This window comes from Oncorhynchus keta, unplaced genomic scaffold (genome assembly GCF_023373465.1).
Source record: "Oncorhynchus keta strain PuntledgeMale-10-30-2019 unplaced genomic scaffold, Oket_V2 Un_contig_2648_pilon_pilon, whole genome shotgun sequence".
Taxonomy (NCBI): Eukaryota; Metazoa; Chordata; class Actinopteri; order Salmoniformes; family Salmonidae; genus Oncorhynchus; species Oncorhynchus keta.
The window spans coordinates 44449-63187 of NW_026284996.1; the positions used below are offsets into that span (position 1 = coordinate 44449).

Here is an 18739-nt window from a genome sequence, read left to right on the forward strand (position 1 = left end):
AAAGGTGAAAAGTTGTTGTTCATACTTGCCGTTAGTTCCACAGTCTCTACTGATCAGGTGAATGTTTCTCATGAGGGTCTGTCAGTTGTAGTTTTACCACAATCTGGCCTCTAACTTGTTTCCAGCTGAGAAGGATTGTCAGAAGAAGCAGCTGCCTTGTAAACAAGCTCTAGAAATCGATGAGGACAAGGACCAACAACCCAAGAAGAAACGCGAAGTTGGCGACAAACAGAAGGTGAGTTATTATACGGTATGACACAGTGGTGTGTCCAGTGAGTTATTATAAGGTATGAAACAGTGTTGTGTCCAGTGAGTTATAATACGGTATGACACAGTGGTGTGTCCAGTGAGTTATTATAAGGTATGACACAGTGGTGTGTCCAGTGAGTTATTATAAGGTATGACACAGTGGTGTGTCCAGTGAGTTATTATAAGGTATTACATTTACATTTAAGTAATTTAGCAGACGCTCTTATCCAGAGCGACTTACAAATTGGTGCATACACCTTATGACATCCAGTGGAACAGCCACTTTACAATAGTGCATCTAAATCTTTTTACGGGGGGTGAGAAGGATTACTTACCCTATCCTAGGTATTCCTTGAAGAGGTGGGGTTTCAGGTGTCTCCGGAAGGTGGTGATTGACTCCGCTGTCCTGGCGTCGTGAGGGAGTGTGTTCCACCATTGGGGGCCAGAGCAGCGAACAGTTTTGACTGGGCTGAGCGGGAACTGTACTTCCTCAGTGGTAGGGAGGCGAGCAGGCCAGAGGTGGATGAACGCAGTGCCCTTGTTTGGGTGTAGGGCCTGATCAGAGCCTGGGGGTACTGAGGTGCCGTTCCCTCACAGCTCCGTAGGCAAGCACCATGTTCTTGTAGCGGATGCGAGCTTCAACTGGAAGCCAGTGGAGAGAGCGGAGGAGCGGGGTGACGTGAGAGAACTTGGGAAGGTTGAACACCAGACGGGCTGCGGCGTTCTGGATGAGTTGTAGGGTTTAATGGCACAGGCAGGGAGCCCAGCCAACAGCGAGTTGCAGTAATCAAGACGGGAGATGACAAGTGCCTGGATTAGGACCTGCGCCGCTTCCTGTGTGAGGCAGGGTCGTACTCTGCGGATGTTGTAGAGCATGAACCTACAGGAACGGGACACCGCCTTGATGTTAGTTGAGAACGACAGGGTGTTGTCCAGGATCACGCCAAGGTTCTTAGCGCTCTGGGAGGAGGACACAATGGAGTTGTCAACCGTGATGGCGAGATCATGGAACGGGCAGTCCTTCCCGGGAGGAAGAGGAGCTCCGTCTTGCTGAGGTTCAGCTTGAGGTGGTGATCCGTCATCCACACTGATATGTCTGCCAGACATGCAGAGATGCGATTCGCCACCTGGTCATCAGAAGGGGGAAAGGAGAAGATTAATTGTGTGTCGTCTGCATAGCAATGATAGGAGAGACCATGTGAAGTTATGACAGAGCCAAGTGACTTGGTGTATAGCGAGAATAAGAGAGGGCCTAGAACAGAGCCCTGGGGGACACCAGTGGTGAGAGCGCGTGGTGAGGAGACAGATTCTCGCCACGCCACCTGGTAGGAGCGACCTGTCAGGTAGGACGCAATCAAGCGTGGGCCGCGCCGGAGATGCCCAACTCGGAGAGGGTGGAGAGGAGGATCTGATGGTTCACAGTATCGAAGGCAGCCGATAGGTCTAGAAGGATGAGAGCAGAGGAGAGAGAGTTAGCTTTAGCAGTGCGGAGCGCCTCCGTGATACAGAGAAGAGCAGTCTCAGTTGAATGACTAGTCTTGAAACCTGACTGATTTGGATCAAGAAGGTCATTCTGAGAGAGATAGCGGGAGAGCTGGCCAAGGACGGCACGCTCAAGAGTTTTGGAGAGAAAAGAGAGAAGGGATACTGGTCTGTAGTTGTTGACATCGGAGGGATCGAGTGTAGGTTTTTTCAGAAGGGGTGCAACTCTCGCTCTCTTGAAGACGGGAGGGACGTAGCCAGCAGTCAGGGATGAGTTGATGAGCGAGGTGAGGTAAGGGAGAAGGTCTCCGGAAATGGTCTGGAGAAGAGAGGAGGGGATAGGTTCAAGCTGGCAGGTTGTTGGGCGGCCGGCCGTCACAAGACGCAAGATTTCATCTGGAGAGAGAGGGGAAAGAGGTCAGAGCATAGGGTAGGGCAGTGTGAGCAGAACCAGCGGTGTCGTTTGACTTAGCAAACGAGGATCGGATGTCATCGACCTTCTTTTCAAAATGGTTGACGAAGTCATCTGCAGAGAGGGAGGAGGGGGGATTCAGGAGGGAGGAGAAGGTGGCAAAGAGCTTCCTAGGGTTAGAGGCAGATGCTTGGAATTTAGAATGGTAGAAAGTGGCTTTAGCAGCAGAGACAGAGGAGGAAAATGTAGAGAGGAGGGGGAGTGAAAGGATGCCAGGTCCGCAGGGAGGCGAGTTTTCCTCCATTTCCGCCGGCTGCCCGGAGCCCTGTTCTGTGAGCTCGCAATGAGTCGTCGAGCCACGGAGCGGGAGGGGAGGACCGAGCCGGCCTGGAGGATAGGGGACATAGAGAGTCAAAGGATGCAGAAAGGAGGAGAGGAGGGTTGAGGAGGCAGAATCAGGAGATAGGTTGGAGAAAGTTTGAGCAGAGGGAAGAGATGATAGGATGGAAGAGGAGAGAGTAGCGGGGGAGAGAGAGCGAAGGTTGGGACGGCGCGATACCATCCGAGTAGGGGCAGTGTGGGAAGTGTTGGATGAGAGCGAGAGGGAAAAGGATACAAGGTAGTGGTCGGAGACTTGGAGGGAGTTGCAATGAGGTTAGTGGAAGAACAGCATCTAGTAAAGATGAGGTCAAGCGTATTGCCTGCCTTGTGAGTAGGGGGGAAGGTGAGAGGGTGAGGTCAAAAGAGGAGAGGAGTGGAAGGAAGGAGGCAGAGAGGAATGAGTCAAAGGTAGACGTGGGGAGGTTAAAGTCGCCCAGAACTGTGAGAGGTGAGCCGTCCTCAGGAAAGGAGCTTATCAAGGCATCAAGCTCATTGATGAACTCTCCAAGGGAACCTGGAGGGCGATAAATGATAAGGATGTTAAGCTTGAAAGGGCTGGTAACTGTGACAGCATGGAATTCAAAGGAGGCGATAGACAGATGGGTAAGGGGAGAAAGAGAGAAAGACCACTTGGGAGAGATGAGGATCCCGGTGCCACCACCCCGCTGACCAGGAGCTCGGGTGTGCGAGAACACGTGGGCGGACGAGGAGAGAGCAGTAGGAGTAGCAGTGTTATCTGTGGTGATCCATGTTTCCGTCAGTGCCAAGAAGTCAAGGGACTGGAGGGAGGCATAGGCTGAGATGAACTCTGCCTTGTTGGCCGCAGATCGGCAGTTCCAGAGGCTACCGGAGACCTGGAACTCCACGTGGGTCGACGCGCTGGGACCACCAGATTAGGTGGCCGCGCCACGCGGTGTGGAGCGTTTGTATGGTCTGTGCAGAGAGGAGAGAACAGGGATAGACAGACACATAGTTGACAGGCTACAGAAGAGGCTACGCTAATGCAAGGAGATTGAATGACAAGTGGACTACACGTCTCGAATGTTCAGAAAGTTAAGCTTACGTAGCAAGAATCTTATTGACTAAAATGATTAAAATGATACAGTACTGCTGAAGTAGGCTAGCTGGCAGTAGCTGCGTTTGTTGACACTACACTAATCAAGTCGTTCGTTGAGTGTAATAGTTTCTACAGTGCTACTATTCGGGGCTAGCTGGCTAGCTAGCAGTGTTGTTTACGTTACGTTGCATGCTAAAAGAACGCACAATAGCTGGCTAGCTAACCTAGGAAATCGCTCTAGACTACACAATTATCTTTGAAACAAAGACGGCTATGTAGCTAGCTATGTAGCTAGCTACGATCAAACAAATCAAACCGTTGTGCTGTAATGAAGTGAAATGAAAATGTGATACTACCTGACCGGGTTGTTGAATTCGATTCAGTAGACGTGTGTGTGGTGACGTTGGCTAGCTGTTAGCTGTTAGCTGTTGGCTAGCTAGCAGAGTCTCCTACGTTAAGGACGACAAATAGCTGGCTAGCGAACCTCAGTGAATTAAGATAATCACTCCAAGACTACACACTCTAAACTACACAATTATCTTGAAACAAAGACAGCTATGTAGCTAGCTAACACTAAACTAATCAAGTCGTTCAGTTGAGTGAATAGCACTACAGTGATGCTAATCTGTGGGCGTTAGCTAGCGTTTGCTAGCTCCTGGGCGAATAGCAGTGAAGGCTACGTTAGGGCGACGAAATACGATAATTATGCAATTATCTCTGATACAAGGACGGCTATGTAGCTAGCTAAGAAGAAATTGCTAAGATTAGACAAATCAAGGTATGACACAGTGGTGTGTCCAGTGAGTTATTATGAGTTATGACACAGTGGTGTGTCCAGTGAGTTATTATACGGTACAAAACAGTGGTGTGTCCAGTATGACAATTTGCACTGGTTGTCAGCTAAACAGCCGGTAATACTTTTCCACTTCATATTAACCAGTCTACCTTTAATTTAAAAGTTTAAATTCTGTAGTCAGAAAATTAAGTTGAGCCCTCTCCTCCTAGAATGAACGATATGCATCTCTTAGCGATCTATTGAGAGGAAAGTCACCCGTCAGTCACAAAGCGAGCAATGACAGGGGACACTGCTGGTTTGACAGTCTGTTCCACCTCCTGGTACCTGTGTGATGTGTGCGCTGTAGCTGGTTGCAGTCAAATTTCATTACATTAAAGAGGGAGAGAGCATGATGCTCCTACGAGTGAATTTGCACATACATTACAATGGTAAGGGGTAACGAATGATGAGTCGAAATTAACTTAGCCTAGTTTTCTGGCAAATTATTTTCTTTTCTTTTGTGTTTCACATAGCCAGCCACGCAGAGTCGTGGTGCATAGGCCATTTACTCAAATTTGAATTGCCACATGCTCTGTAGACAACGGGTGTAGACGAACAGTAAAATGCTTACTTATGGGTCCGTTTCCAACAACGCAGAGTTAAAGATATTATTAAATAGAAATAGTGACCTGAGGAATAAAAATAACTTCGCTATACACACACAGTAATTAGAAAAGACCATGGCTGTGTGTAGGGAGCATGAGAAGACCATGGCTGTGTGTAGGGAGCATGAGAAGAGCATGGCTGTGTGTAGGGAGCATGAGAAGAGCATGGCTGTGTGTAGGGAGCATGAGAAGAGCATGGCTGTGTGTAGGGAGCACGAATACGCACTGCATCGATTATATTCAACGCAGGACACGCTAGATAAACTAGTATCATCAACCATGTAGAATTACCTAGTGATTATGATTGATTGATTGTTTTTTATAAGATAAGTTTAATGCTAGCTAGCAACTTACCTTGTCTTCTACTGCATGCGCGTAACTGGCAGGCTCCTCGTGGAGAGCAATGAGAGGCAGGTGGTTAGGAGCGTTGGACTAGTGAACTGTAAGGTTGCAAGATTGAATCCCCGAGCTGACAATGTAAAAATCTGTCGCTCTGCCCTTGAACAAGGCAAGTTAACCCTAACCGTTCCTAGGCCTAGGTCATTGAAAATAAGAATGTGTTCTTAACTGACTTGCCTAGTTAAATAAAGGTGTAAAACAAATTAGGCCAAATCTGTGTCCATAAATACCGATTTCGGATTGTTAAGAAAACTTGAAATCGGCCCTAATTAATCGGCCATTCCGATTACTCGGTCGACCTCTACTACACATCAATACGCACACACGCAGCCCGACAGCTGCAGCTTAACTAGGTCTATCCTTGCAGCACTCGACCACAGGACTGGACAATAATCAAGATAAGACAAAACTAGACCCCGCAGGACTTTTTCTCTGGGAAGTAAACTCAATTAAAGCATTAAATCATTTAGCTGCGTGTTTTGGATGGAATCAAGGCATTAGAATGTACCGGAGGCCACCAACACCAAGCTGGCCCGTGGGGACCTGTCTGGCCCCTTTTTCTAGTTGGCTGGCTACTCCATATGCTTTGGAAAACACTGCCAGTATGTTGCCTTTTAGATGTCCATGATGATGATGACGAGTCGGATCTTCCTCTCCTAACTCTAACCCCAGGCTGTGTCAGCAGAGTCCTCCGCCCCCCACGAAGAAGAGAAACAGAAAGAAAACAGAGACACATGTTAAAGGATTCCTTGTTCTAAAGAACTAGAGAAGACAAAGCCAATCAGGAAGAGGAGGCTGGACTCAGCCAGCCAGTTAGCAGCCTCCCAGACCAAGAAGAGGAAGAGAGCAGCAGCCAGTCCTGAGCCAGAGGGCTCTGGCAGTGAGGAGCGTCCAGAGTCCCCCAGTGACAGCATAGACCAGGCCAACGGGGCCAAGAAGACTAACGGAGGAGGCCCCAAGAAGGAATCTGTCTGTCAGGTGAGAACAGCTCATCTCCTAGTGTTGGGGGAGGAGTTTCAGTGTGTTCTGTTTGTAGATGTGTGGGTCACTATGTTGCTGTCTGTTGTCGGTGTGGGGTTCACTATGCTGCTGTCTGTTGTCGGTGTGGGGTTCACTATGTTGCTGTCTGTTGTCGGTGTGGGGTTCACTATGCTGCTGTCTGTTGTCGGTGTGGGGTTCACTATGTTGCTGTCTGTTGTCGGTGTGGGGTTCACTATGTTGCTGTCTGTTGTCGGTGTGGGGTTCACTATGTTGCTGTCTGTTGTCGGTGTGGGGTTCACTATGCTGCTGTCTGTCGGTGTGGGGTTCACTATGTTGCTGTCTGTCTGTTGTCGGTGTGGGGTTCACTATGTTGCTGTCTGTTGTCGGTGTGGGGTTCACTATGCTGCTGTCTGTTGTCGGTGTGGGGTTCACTATGCTGCTGTCTGTTGTCGGTGTGGGGTTCACTATGCTGCTGTCTGTTTGTGTGGGGTTCACTATGCTGCTGTCTGTTGTCGGTGTGGGGTTCACTATGCTGCTGACTGTTGTCGGTGTGGGGTTCACTATGTTGCTGTCTGTCTGTTGTCGGTGTGGGGTTCACTATGTTTCTGTCTGTCTGTTGTCGGTGTGGGGTTCACTATGTTGCTGTCTGTCTGTTGTCGGTGTGGGGTTCACTATGTTGCTGTCTGTCTGTTGTCGGTGTGGGGTTCACTATGCTGCTGTCTGTTGTCGGTGTGGGGTTCACTATGCTGCTGACTGTTGTCTGTGTGGGGTTCACTATGCTGCTGACTGTTGTCGGTGTGGGGTTCACTATGTTGCTGTCTGTCGGTGTGGGGTTCACTATGTTGCTGTCTGTTGTCGGTGTGGGGTTCACTATGCTGCTGTCTGTTGTCGGTGTGGGGTTCACTATGTTGCTGTCTGTTGTCGGTGTGGGGTTCACTATGTTGCTGTCTGTTGTCGGTGTGGGGTTCACTATGTTGCTGTCTGTTGTCGGTGTGGGGTTCACTATGCTGCTGTCTGTCGGTGTGGGGTTCACTATGCTGCTGTCTGTTGTCGGCGTGGGGTTCACTATGCTGCTGTCTGTCGGTGTGGGGTTCACTATGCTGCTGTCTGTCGGTGTGGGGTTCACTATGTTGCTGTCTGTCGGTGTGGGGTTCACTATGTTGCTGTCTGTTGTCGGTGTGGGGGTTCACTATGTTGCTGTCTGTTGTCGGTGTGGGGTTCACTATGCTGTTGTCGGTGTGGGGTTCACTATGTTGCTGTCTGTCTGTTGTCGGTGTGGGGTTCACTATGTTGCTGTCTGTCGGTGTGGGGTTCACTATGCTGCTGTCTGTTGTCGGTGTGGGGTTCACTATGCTGCTGTCTGTTGTCGGTGTGGGGTTCACTATGCTGCTGTCTGTTGTCGGTGTGGGGTTCACTATGCTGCTGACTGTTGTCGGTGTGGGGTTCACTATGTTGCTGTCTGTCTGTTGTCGGTGTGGGGTTCACTATGCTGCTGACTGTTGTCGGTGTGGGGTTCACTATGCTGCTGTCTGTTGTCTGTGTGGGGTTCACTATGCTGCTGACTGTTGTCTGTGTGGGGTTCACTATGCTGCTGACTGTTGTCGGTGTGGGGTTCACTATGTTGCTGTCTGTTGTCGGTGTGGGGTTCACTATGTTGCTGTCTGTTGTCGGTGTGGGGTTCACTATGTTGCTGTCTGTTGTCGGTGTGGGGTTCACTATGTTGCTGACTGTCTGTTGTCGGTGTGGGGTTCACTATGCTGCTGTCTGTCGGTGTGGGGTTCACTATGTTGCTGACTGTCTGTTGTCGGTGTGGGGTTCACTATGTTGCTGACTGTCTGTTGTCGGTGTGGGGTTCACTATGTTGCTGTCTGTCGGTGTGGGGTTCACTATGTTGCTGTCTGTCTGTTGTCGGTGTGGGGTTCACTATGTTGCTGTCTGTCTGTTGTCGGTGTGGGGTTCACTATGCTGCTGACTGTTGTCGGTGTGGGGTTCACTATGCTGCTGTCTGTTGTCTGTGTGGGGTTCACTATGCTGCTGACTGTTGTCGGTGTGGGGTTCACTATGCTGCTGACTGTTGTCGGTGTGGGGTTCACTATGTTGCTGTCTGTCGGTGTGGGGTTCACTATGTTGCTGTCTGTCGGTGTGGGGTTCACTATGCTGCTGTCTGTTGTCGGTGTGGGGTTCACTATGCTGCTGTCTGTTGTCGGTGTGGGGTTCACTATGCTGCTGACTGTTGTCGGTGTGGGGTTCACTATGTTGCTGTCTGTCGGTGTGGGGTTCACTATGTTGCTGTCTGTCTGTTGTCGGTGTGGGGTTCACTATGTTGCTGTCTGTCTGTTGTCGGTGTGGGGTTCACTATGTTGCTGTCTGTCTGTTGTCGGTGTGGGGTTCACTATGCTGCTGTCTGTTGTCTGTGTGGGGTTCACTATGCTGCTGACTGTTGTCGGTGTGGGGTTCACTATGTTGCTGTCTGTTGTCGGTGGGGGTTCACTATGCTGCTGACTGTTGTCATTGTGGGGTTCACTATGTTGCTGTCTGTCTGTTGTCGGTGTGGGGTTCACTATGCTGCTGACTGTTGTCGGTGTGGGGTTCACTATGTTGCTGTCTGTTGTCGGTGTGGGGTTCACTATGTTGCTGTCTGTTGTCGGTGTGGGGTTCACTATGTTGCTGTCTGTCTGTTGTCGGTGTGGGGTTCACTATGTTGCTGACTGTTGTCGGTGTGGGGTTCACTATGTTGCTGTCTGTCTGTTGTCGGTGGGGGTTCACTATGCTGCTGACTGTTGTCGGTGTGGGGTTCACTATGCTGTCTGTTGTCTGTGTGGGGTTCATTATGCTGCTGACTGTTGTCGGTGTGGGGTTCACTATGTTGCTGTCTGTCTGTTGTCGGTGTGGGGTTCACTATGCTGCTGTCTGTTGTCGGTGTGGGGTTCACTATGCTGCTGTCTGTTGTCGGTGTGGGGTTCACTATGTTGCTGTCTGTCTGTTGTCGGTGTGGGGTTCACTATGCTGCTGTCTGTCTGTTGTCGGTGTGGGGTTCACTATGTTGCTGTCTGTCTGTTGTCGGTGTGGGGTTCACTATATGCTGCTGACTGTTGTCGGTGTGGGGTTCACTATGTTGCTGTCTGTCTGTTGTCGGTGTGGGGTTCACTATGTTGCTGTCTGTCTGTTGTCGGTGTGGGGTTCACTATGTTGCTGTCTGTTGTCGGTGTAGGGTTCACTATGTTGCTGACTGTTGTCGGTGTGGGGTTCACTATGTTGCTGTCTGTTGTCGGTGTGGGGTTCACTATGTTTGCTGTCTGTTGTCGGTGTGGGGTTCACTATGCTGCTGACTGTTGTCGGTGTGGGGTTCACTATGTTGCTGTCTGTTGTCGGGGGTGTGGGGTTCACTATGTTGCTGTCTGTCTGTTGTCGGTGTGGGGGTTCACTATGTTGCTGTCTGTTGTCGGTGTGGGGTTCACTATGCTGCTGTCTGTTGTCGGTGTGGGGTTCACTATGTTTGCTGTCTGTCGGTGTGGGGTTCACTATGCTGCTGTCTGTCGGTGTGGGGTTCACTATGCTGCTTGTCTGTTGTCGGTGGGGGTTCCCTATGCTGCTGTCTGTCGGTGTGGGGTTCACTATGCTGCTGTCTGTTGTCGGTGTGGGGTTCACTATGTTGCTGACTTGTCGGTGTGGGGTTCACTATGTTGCTGTCTGTCGGTGTGGGGTTCACTATGCTGTTGTCGGTGTGGGGTTCACTATGCTGTTGTCTGTTGTCGGTGTGGGGTTCACTATGTTGCTGTCTGTTGGTGTGGGGTTCACTATGTTGCTGTCTGTCGGTGTTGGGTTCACTATGTTGCTGACGGTGTTTGTTGTAGGTGTGTGAGCAGGCTGGAGAGGATGTGGTGCCATGTGAGGGTCAGTGCTGTGGGTCCTTTCACCTCTCCTGTCTAGGATCCACCCTGAAACCACAGGACAAGCTGCTCTGTCCAGACTGCACCTCAGGTAAGAACAGGGTCATCCTGTCTGTAGCACCTCAGGTAAGAACAGGGTCATCCTGTCTGTAGCACTCAGGTAAGAACAGGGTCATCCTGTCTGTAGCAGCTCAGGTGATGACTGGTTAAATCTCTCCGTCTCTCTCCAGTGTTTCAACCTTGTCTCTCCGTCTCTCTCTCCTCTCCGTCTCTCTCAGTGTTTCACCCTGTCAGTGTTTAGCAGTCTCTCAGTGTTTCATGGGCTCAGGCATGTCTCCAGTGTTTCACCCTGACTCCGTCTCTCTCCAGTGTTTCACCCTGACCCTCTCAGTGTTTCCTCCGTCTCTCTCCAGTGTTTCACCCTGACTCCGTCTCTCTCCAGTGTTTCACCCCAGTGTTTCACCCTGACTCCGTCTCTCTCCAGTGTTTCACTCTGACTCCGTCTCTCTCAGTGTTTCACCCTGACCTGACTCCGTCTCTCTCCAGTGTTTCACCCTGACTCCGTCTCTCTCCAGTGTTTCACTCCGTCTCCTTTTCACCCTCCGTCTCTCTCCAGTGTTTCACTCTGACTCCGTCTCTCTCCAGTGTTTCACCCTGACTCCGTCTCTCTCCCACCCTGACTCCGTCTCTCTCCAGTGTTTCACCCTGACTCCGTCTCTCTCCAGTGTTTCACCCTGACTCCGTCTCTCTCCAGTGTTTCACCCTGACTCCGTCTCTCTCCAGTGTTTCACCCTGACTCCGTCTCTCTCCAGTGTTCACCCTGACTCCGTCTCTCTCCAGTGTTTCACCCTGACTCCGTCTCTCTCCAGTGTTTCACCCTGACTCCGTCTCTCTCCAGTGTTTCACCCTGACTCCGTCTCTCTCCAGTGTTTCACCCTGACTCCGTCTCTCTCCAGTGTTTCACCTGACTCCGTCTCTCTCCAGTGTTTCACCCCTGACTCCGTCTCTCTCCAGTGTTTCACCCCTGGTCTCTCTCCAGTGTTTCACCCTGACTCCGTGTTCTCCAGTGCTGATCGGGGTGCACCAGGTTTCAGGTGCAGGTGCATCGCTGTAACGTGCAGCACTGTGGGGAAGTTCTACCATGAAGCCTGCGTCCGCTCCCAACGCCCTCACGGTTTTCGACAAGGGCTTCCGCTGCCCCTCCACTCCTGTCTCAGCTGCCACTCTAAACCCAAGGCTACCAAGGGTGAGTCAGTACCCTAACCCTAGGCTACCAAGGGTGAGTCAGTACCCTAACCCTAGGCTACCAAGGGTGAGTCAGTACCCTAACCCTAGGCTACCAAGGGTGAGTCAGTACCCCTAACCCTAGGCTACCAAGGGTGAGTCAGTACCTAACCCTAGGCTACCAAGGGTGAGTCAGTACCCTAACCCTAGGCTACCGGGGTGAGAGTCAGTACCCTAACCCTAGACTACCGAGGGTGAAGCAGACTGGGTCCCTGACCCCAGACTACCGAGGGTGAAGCAGACTGGGTCCCTAACCCCTAGACTACCGAGGGTGAAGCAGACTGGGTCCCTAACCCTAGACTACCGAGGTGAAGCAGACTGGGTCCCTAACCCTAGACTACCGAGGTGAAGCAGACTGGGTCCCTGACCCTAGACTACCGAGGGTGAAGCAGACTGGGTCCCTGACCCTAGACTACCGAGGGTGAAGCAGACTGGGTCCCTAACCCTAGACTACCGAGGGTGAAGCAGACTGGGTCCCTGACCCTAGACTACCGAGGGTGAAGCAGACTGGGTCCCTTACCCTAGACTACCGAGGGTGAAGCAGACTGGGTCCCTAACCCTAGACTACCGAGGGTGAAGCAGACTGGGTCCCTAACCCTAGACTACCGAGGGTGAAGCAGACTGGGTCCCTGACCCTAGACTACCGAGGGTGAAGCAGACTGGGTCCCTAACCCTAGACTACCGAGGGTGAAGCAGACTGGGTCCCTGACCATTAAACACTTTCCCTGAGATGATTTAGTCAATGGCTAGTTTTAACTCTGAGATCTGTCGGCTGTTGGTCGACCGAAATGTCTTTAGTTGAGCAGTCGGAAATAGAACTTTCTTTTTCTTCCATGGTGTCTGACTGGCTCCTGTCTGAGTGGACTGATCCGTTGGGATGGCCCAGTCCGTCACTCTAAGACGTGCTACTGAAATTGCATATGGTTATATGTGGTTATATTAAGTAAGAACATTGGTGCAACACTAATAAAAATGATTTTATAACATGCGCGTTCTCCTGCATTGGATAGTGGTCGCTGTCCGTGGTTCTGAAACACATCAGTGTGGTTTTAAATTGGCGCCTTTTCCTAGACCAAGTTGCGATTGGCATAATGGCGTTGAGAACAATGGAGGCAGCAGCAGAGGGAGGTATTAAGGAAACAGCCCTTGACTTATTTTCTAAGAAAAGTGAGGAGAGGAAACTCCAACTTAATTATGTCTATAATCAATATCCTAACTGTTAATGTCCGGGCTTTATAAATCAAAATCAAATTTTATTTGTCACGTGCGCCAAATAGAAAAGGTATTGTGAAATGCTTACTTACGAGCCCTTAATCAACAATACAGAGGTTTAAAAAACAAAATAATATGTCTATATAGGAGTATCAGTACCGAGTCAATGTGCAAAGGTATGGTTAGTAGAGGTAATTGAGGTAATATGTACATATAGGTAGGTGTATAGTGACTATACATAGTTAATAAACAGAGTGGCAGCAGCATCATATGCGTGTTGTAGTGTTTGGGTAGAGACAAGGAGTGTGTTTGAGTAGAGTCAAGGAGTGTGTTTGAGTAGAGTCAAGGGAGTGTGTTTGGGTAGAGTCAAGGAGTGTGTTTGGGTAGAGACAAGGGAGTGTGTTTGGGTAGAGACAAGGGAGTGTGTTTGGGTAGAGACAAGGGAGTGTGTTTGGGTAGAGACAAGGGAGTGTGTTTGGGTAGAGACAAGGGAGTGTGTTTGGGTAGAGACAAGGGAGTGTGTTTGGGTAGAGACAAGGGAGTGTGTTTGGGTAGAGTCAAGGGAGTGTGTTTGGGTAGAGACAAGGGAGTGTGTTTGGGTAGAGTCAAGGGAGTGTGTTTGGGTAGAGTCAAGGGAGTGTGTTTGGGTAGAGACAAGGGAGTGTGTTTGGGTAGAGACAAGGAGTGTGTTTGGGTAGAGACAAGGGAGGGTGTTTGGGTAGAGACAAGGGAGGGTGTTTGGGTAGAGACAAGGGAGGGTGTTTGGGTAGAGACAAGGGAGGGTGTTTGGGTAGAGACAAGGGAGGGTGTTTGGGTAGAGACAAGGGAGTGTGTTTGGGTAGAGACAAGTGAGTGTGTTTGGGTAGAGACAAGGGAGTGTGTTTGGGTAGAGACAAGGGAGTGTGTTTGGGTAGAGTCAAGGGAGTGTGTTTGGGTAGAGTCAAGGGAGTGTGTTTGGGTAGAGTCAAGGGAGTGTGTTTGGGTAGAGTCAAGGGAGTGTGTTTGTAGAGTCAAGGGAGTGTGTTTGGGTAGAGTCAAGGGAGTGTGTTTGGGTAGAGTCAAGGGAGTGTGTTTGGGTAGAGTCAAGGGAGTGTGTTTGGGTAGAGTCAAGGGAGTGTGTTTGGGTAGAGTCAAGGGAGTGTGTTTGGGTAGAGACAAGGGAGTGTGTTTGGGTAGAGACAAGGGAGTGTGTTTGGGTAGAGACAAGGGAGTGTGTTTGGGTAGAGACAAGGGAGTGTGTTTGGGTAGAGTCAAGGGAGTGTGTTTGGGTAGAGTCAAGGGAGTGTGTTTGGGTAGAGTCAAGGGAGTGTGTTTGGGTAGAGACAAGGGAGTGTGTTTGGGTAGAGACAAGGGAGTGTGTTTGGGTAGAGACAAGGGAGTGTGTTTGGGTATAGACAAGGGAGTGTGTTTGGAGACAAGAGACAAGGGAGTGTGTTTGGGTAGAGACAAGGGAGGGTGTTTGGGTAGAGACAAGGGAGTGTGTTTGGGTAGAGTCAAGGGAGGGTGTTTGGGTAGAGACAAGGGAGGGTGTTTGGGTAGAGACAAGGGAGGGTGTTTGGGTATAGACAAGGAGTGTGTTTGGGTAGAGACAAGGGAGGTGTTTGGGTAGAGTCAAGGGAGTGAAATTGTGTTTGCCGCTTCAGCTGTAGTAGAGTCAAGGGAGTGTGTTTGGGTAGAGTCAAGGCAGTGTGTTTGGGTAGAGACACACAGGTTTGGGTAGAGGATGTTTGGGTAGAGACAAGGGAGGAGAGACAAGGGAGTGTGCGACTAGGGTGGCACCAATCACACAGGCAAGGCGAGTGTGTTTCTGCTGAGAAGGGAGAGACGGGAGTGTGTTTGGGTAGAGTCACAGGCACCTGTGTGTTTCAGGTAGAAGGGAGGGAGTGTGTTTATGGGCACCAATCAGAGACAGGCACCGGCGATCTTTCTGCTGTAGCAGGGAGGAACGACTATGGGCACCAATCACACAGGCACTGGCGATCTTTACCTGTTTCAGTTAGTTTTTCACTTCCTCTTCATCCAATCACACAGGCACCTGCCATTTTTATTGAAGGGATGACAGGCTATAGGTCAGTCTTTATTGGTCACATGCGCGCAATCACACAGGCACCGGGAATCTTTTTCCTGTAGAAGGGATTTCTGAAAATAACTATCAGTGAAACAATCACAAGGCACATGGCTGAAATCTTTCTGCTGTAGAAGGGAGGAGAGCGACTATATGGGCACCAATCACACAGGCACCGGGATCTTTCTGCTGTAGAAGGGAGGAGAGCGACTGTGGGCACCAATCACACAGGCACCTGCCGATCTTTCTGCTGTAGAAGGGAGGAGAGCGACTATGGGCACCAATCACACAGGCACCGGCGATCTTTCTGCTGTAGAAGGGAGGAGCGCGACTATGGGCACCAATCACACAGGCACCGGCGATCTTTCTGCTGTAGAAGGGAGGAGAGCGACTATGGGCACCAATCACACAGGCACCGGCGATCTTTCTGCTGTAGAAGGGAGGAGAGCGACTATGGGCACCAATCACACAGGCACCGGCGATCTTTCTGCTGTAGAAGGGAGGAGAGCGACTATGGGCACCAATCACACAGGCACTGGCGATCTTTCTGCTGTAGAAGGGAGGAGAGCGACTATGGGCACCAATCACACAGGCACCTGCGGTCTTTTTCTTTTTTACACAGCATGGCCATCTTGAGTCATTTGAGACTTAATTATTCAATCAAACAGTGTGCTTAAAGCGTCCGACATGCTCGGTGCAAATAGTTTATTTTATTCAAAAACACAGGGTGGAACAATTAAAATGGGTTGGTCTGGGGGAAATCAGCTTTAGACACCGAACTCTTGGTCGACCAACATTTATTTGGGGAGGGAGGGGGACAGCCCTAGAGATCTGACTGTCCATGGTCTATGAGGTCAGATGTGTTAATATCATGTGGTGTATTGTAGGTAAGCTGATGTCAGGTGTGTTAATATCGTGGTGTATTGTAGGTAAGCTGATGTCAGGTGTGTTAATATTGTGGTGTATTGTAGGTAAGCTGATGTTAGGTGTGTTAATATAATAGTGTATTGTTGGTAAGCTGATGTTAGGTGTGTTAATATTGTGGTGTATTGTAGGACAGGTGTGTTAATATAATAGTGTATTGTAGGTAAGCTGATGTTAGGTGTGTTAATATAATAGTGTATTGTAGGTAAGCTGATGTTAGGTGTGTTAATATAATAGTGTATTGTAGGTAAGCTGATGTTAGGTGTGTTGTTGTGTATTGTAGGTAAGCTGATGTCAGGTGTGTTAATATTGTTGGACAGGTGTGTTAATATAATATAATCAGTGTATTGTAGGTAAGCTGATGTCCAGGTGTGTTAATATTGTGGTGTATTGTTGGTAAGCTGATGTCAGGTGTGTTAATATCGTGGTGTATTGTTGGACAGGTGTGTTAATATAATAGTGTATTGTAGGTAAGCTGATGTTAGGTGTGTTAATATAATGGTGTATTGTAGGTAAGCTGATGTCAGGTGTGTTAATATCGTGGTGTATTGTTGGTAAGCTGATGTCAGGTGTGTTAATATCGTGGTGTATTGTTGGACAGGTAGGTGTGTTAATATAACGGTGTATTGTAGGTAAGCTGATGGCAGGTGTGTTAATATCGTGGTGTATTGTTGGTAAGCTGATGTCAGGTGTGTTAATATAATAGTGTATTGTAGGTAAGCTGATGTTAGGTGTGTTAATATAATAGTGTTATTGTAGGTAGCTGATGTCAGGTGTGTTAATATCGTGGTGTATTGTAGGTAAGCTGATGGCAGGTGTGTTAATATCGTGGTGTATTGTTGGTAAGCTGATGTCAGGTGTGTTAATATCGTGGTGTATTGTAGGTAAGCTGATGCGTTGCCTGCGCTGCCCGGTGGCGTACCATACAGGAGAGGTGTGTGTTGCGGCTGGCAGTGAGATGTTGACCCCCACCACCATCATCTGCACCAACCATTTCTCACCCAAGAAGGGCTACAGCCACCACTCTCATGTTAACGTCAGCTGGTGCTTCGTCTGCTCCAAAGGTACAGATGCACAACTACACAGATACACAACCAACTACACTTATCAACTATACACACACTCTAACTACACAGATGCACAGCCACGAACTAGTCAACTTGTCCATTGTTTGGTCAATAGGCTGTTGGTCGACAGATCTTTTTGTTGTTGTCGCGCAGTAGCATATAAAGTGCATTCAGACCCCTTGACTTCCCCCCTCATCAATCTACAAACAATACCCCATAATGACAGCACAATACCCCATAATGACAGCACAATACCCCATACTGACATCACAATACCCCATAATGACAGCACAATACCCCATAATGACAGCACAATACCCCATAATGACAGCACAATAGCCCATAATGACAGCACAATACCCCATAATGACAGCACAATACCCCATAATGACAGCACAATACCCCATAATGACATCACAATACCCCATAATGACATCACAATAGCCCATAATGACAAAGCACAAAAAACAGATTCCTTATTTACATAAGTATTCAGACCCTTTGCTAAGAGACTAAATAGAGCTCAGGTGCATCCTATTTCTATTGATCATCCTTTAGATGTTTCAACAATTGTATTTGAGTCCACCTGTGGTAAATTCTATTGATTGGACATGATTTGGAAAGGCACACACCTGTCTATGTAATGTCCCACAGTTGACAGTGCATGTCAGAGCTGAAACCACCACTCACACGTCAGCTACACAATTGTGTTCTGAACAGTAGTTAGTCTGTAGTCCAAGCAGGAGAGACATGTTGCCTTGTGCATTAGTCAGATACTGTCTGTCGTCCTGTAGGTGGTCAGCTCCTGTGCTGTGAGTCGTGTCCAGCTGCGTTCCATCCAGACTGTCTGAACATCGACATGCCGGATGGCAGCTGGTTCTGTAACGACTGCCGGGCCGGAAAGAAACCCAAATACAGAGACATCATCTGGGTCAAACTGGGCAACTACAGGTCAGTGCAGAGACCTTTTAAAATTGTATTTTTTTTATTTCACCTTTATTTAACCAGGTAGGCTAGTTGAGAACACCTTTATTTAACCAGGTAGGCTAGTTGAGAACACCTTTATTTAACCAGGTAGGCCAGTTGAGAACACCTTCATTTAACCAGGTAGGCTAGTTGAGAACACCTTTATTTAACCAGGTAGGCTAGTTGAGAACACCTTTATTTAACCAGGTAGGCCAGTTGAGAACACCTTCATTTAACCAGGTAGGCTAGTTGAGAACACCTTTATTTAACCAGGTAGGCCAGTTGAGAACACCTTCATTTAACCAGGTAGGCTAGTTGAGAACACCTTTATTTAACCAGGTAGGCTAGTTGAGAACACCTTCATTTAACCAGGTAGGCCAGTTGAGAACACCTTTATTTAACCAGGTAGGCTAGTTGAGAACACCTTTATTTAACCAGGTAGGCTAGTTGAGAACACCTTTATTTAACCAGGTAGGCCAGTTGAGAACGCCTTTATTTAACCAGGTAGGCTAGTTGAGAACACCTTTATTTAACCAGGTAGGCTAGTTGAGAACGCCTTTATTTAACCAGGTAGGCCGGTTGAGAACGCCTTTATTTAACCAGGTAGGCTAGTTGAGAACACCTTTATTTAACCAGGTAGGCTAGTTGAGAACACCTTTATTTAACCAGGTAGGCTAGTTGAGAACAAGTTCCCTTTATTTAACCAGGTAGGCCAGTTGAGAACAAGTTATCATTTACAACTGCGACCTGGCCAAGATAAAGCATAGCATTACAACAACACAGAGTTACACATGGAATAAACAAACATACAATAAATAATACAGTAGAAAAATCTATATACAGCATGTGCAAATGAGGTAGGATAAGGGAGGTAAGGAAATAAATAGGCCATGGTGACAAAGTAATTACAATATAGCAAGTAAACACTGG

The 18739-nt window shown here is 48.9% G+C and overlaps 1 protein-coding gene across 1 annotated transcript in view; it reads left to right on the forward strand.

Moving 5' to 3' along the window:
- The window catches only part of LOC118377970 (histone-lysine N-methyltransferase NSD2), a 51369-nt gene that overhangs the window by 10387 nt on the left and 22243 nt on the right, over positions 1-18739 (forward strand). The window contains 7 exon segments of the mRNA XM_052506502.1: positions 126-235; positions 336-346; positions 6164-6398; positions 10256-10382; positions 11331-11537; positions 16661-16840; positions 17638-17794. Coding sequence (XP_052362462.1) covers positions 126-235; positions 336-346; positions 6164-6398; positions 10256-10382; positions 11331-11537; positions 16661-16840; positions 17638-17794 — 1027 coding nt within the window.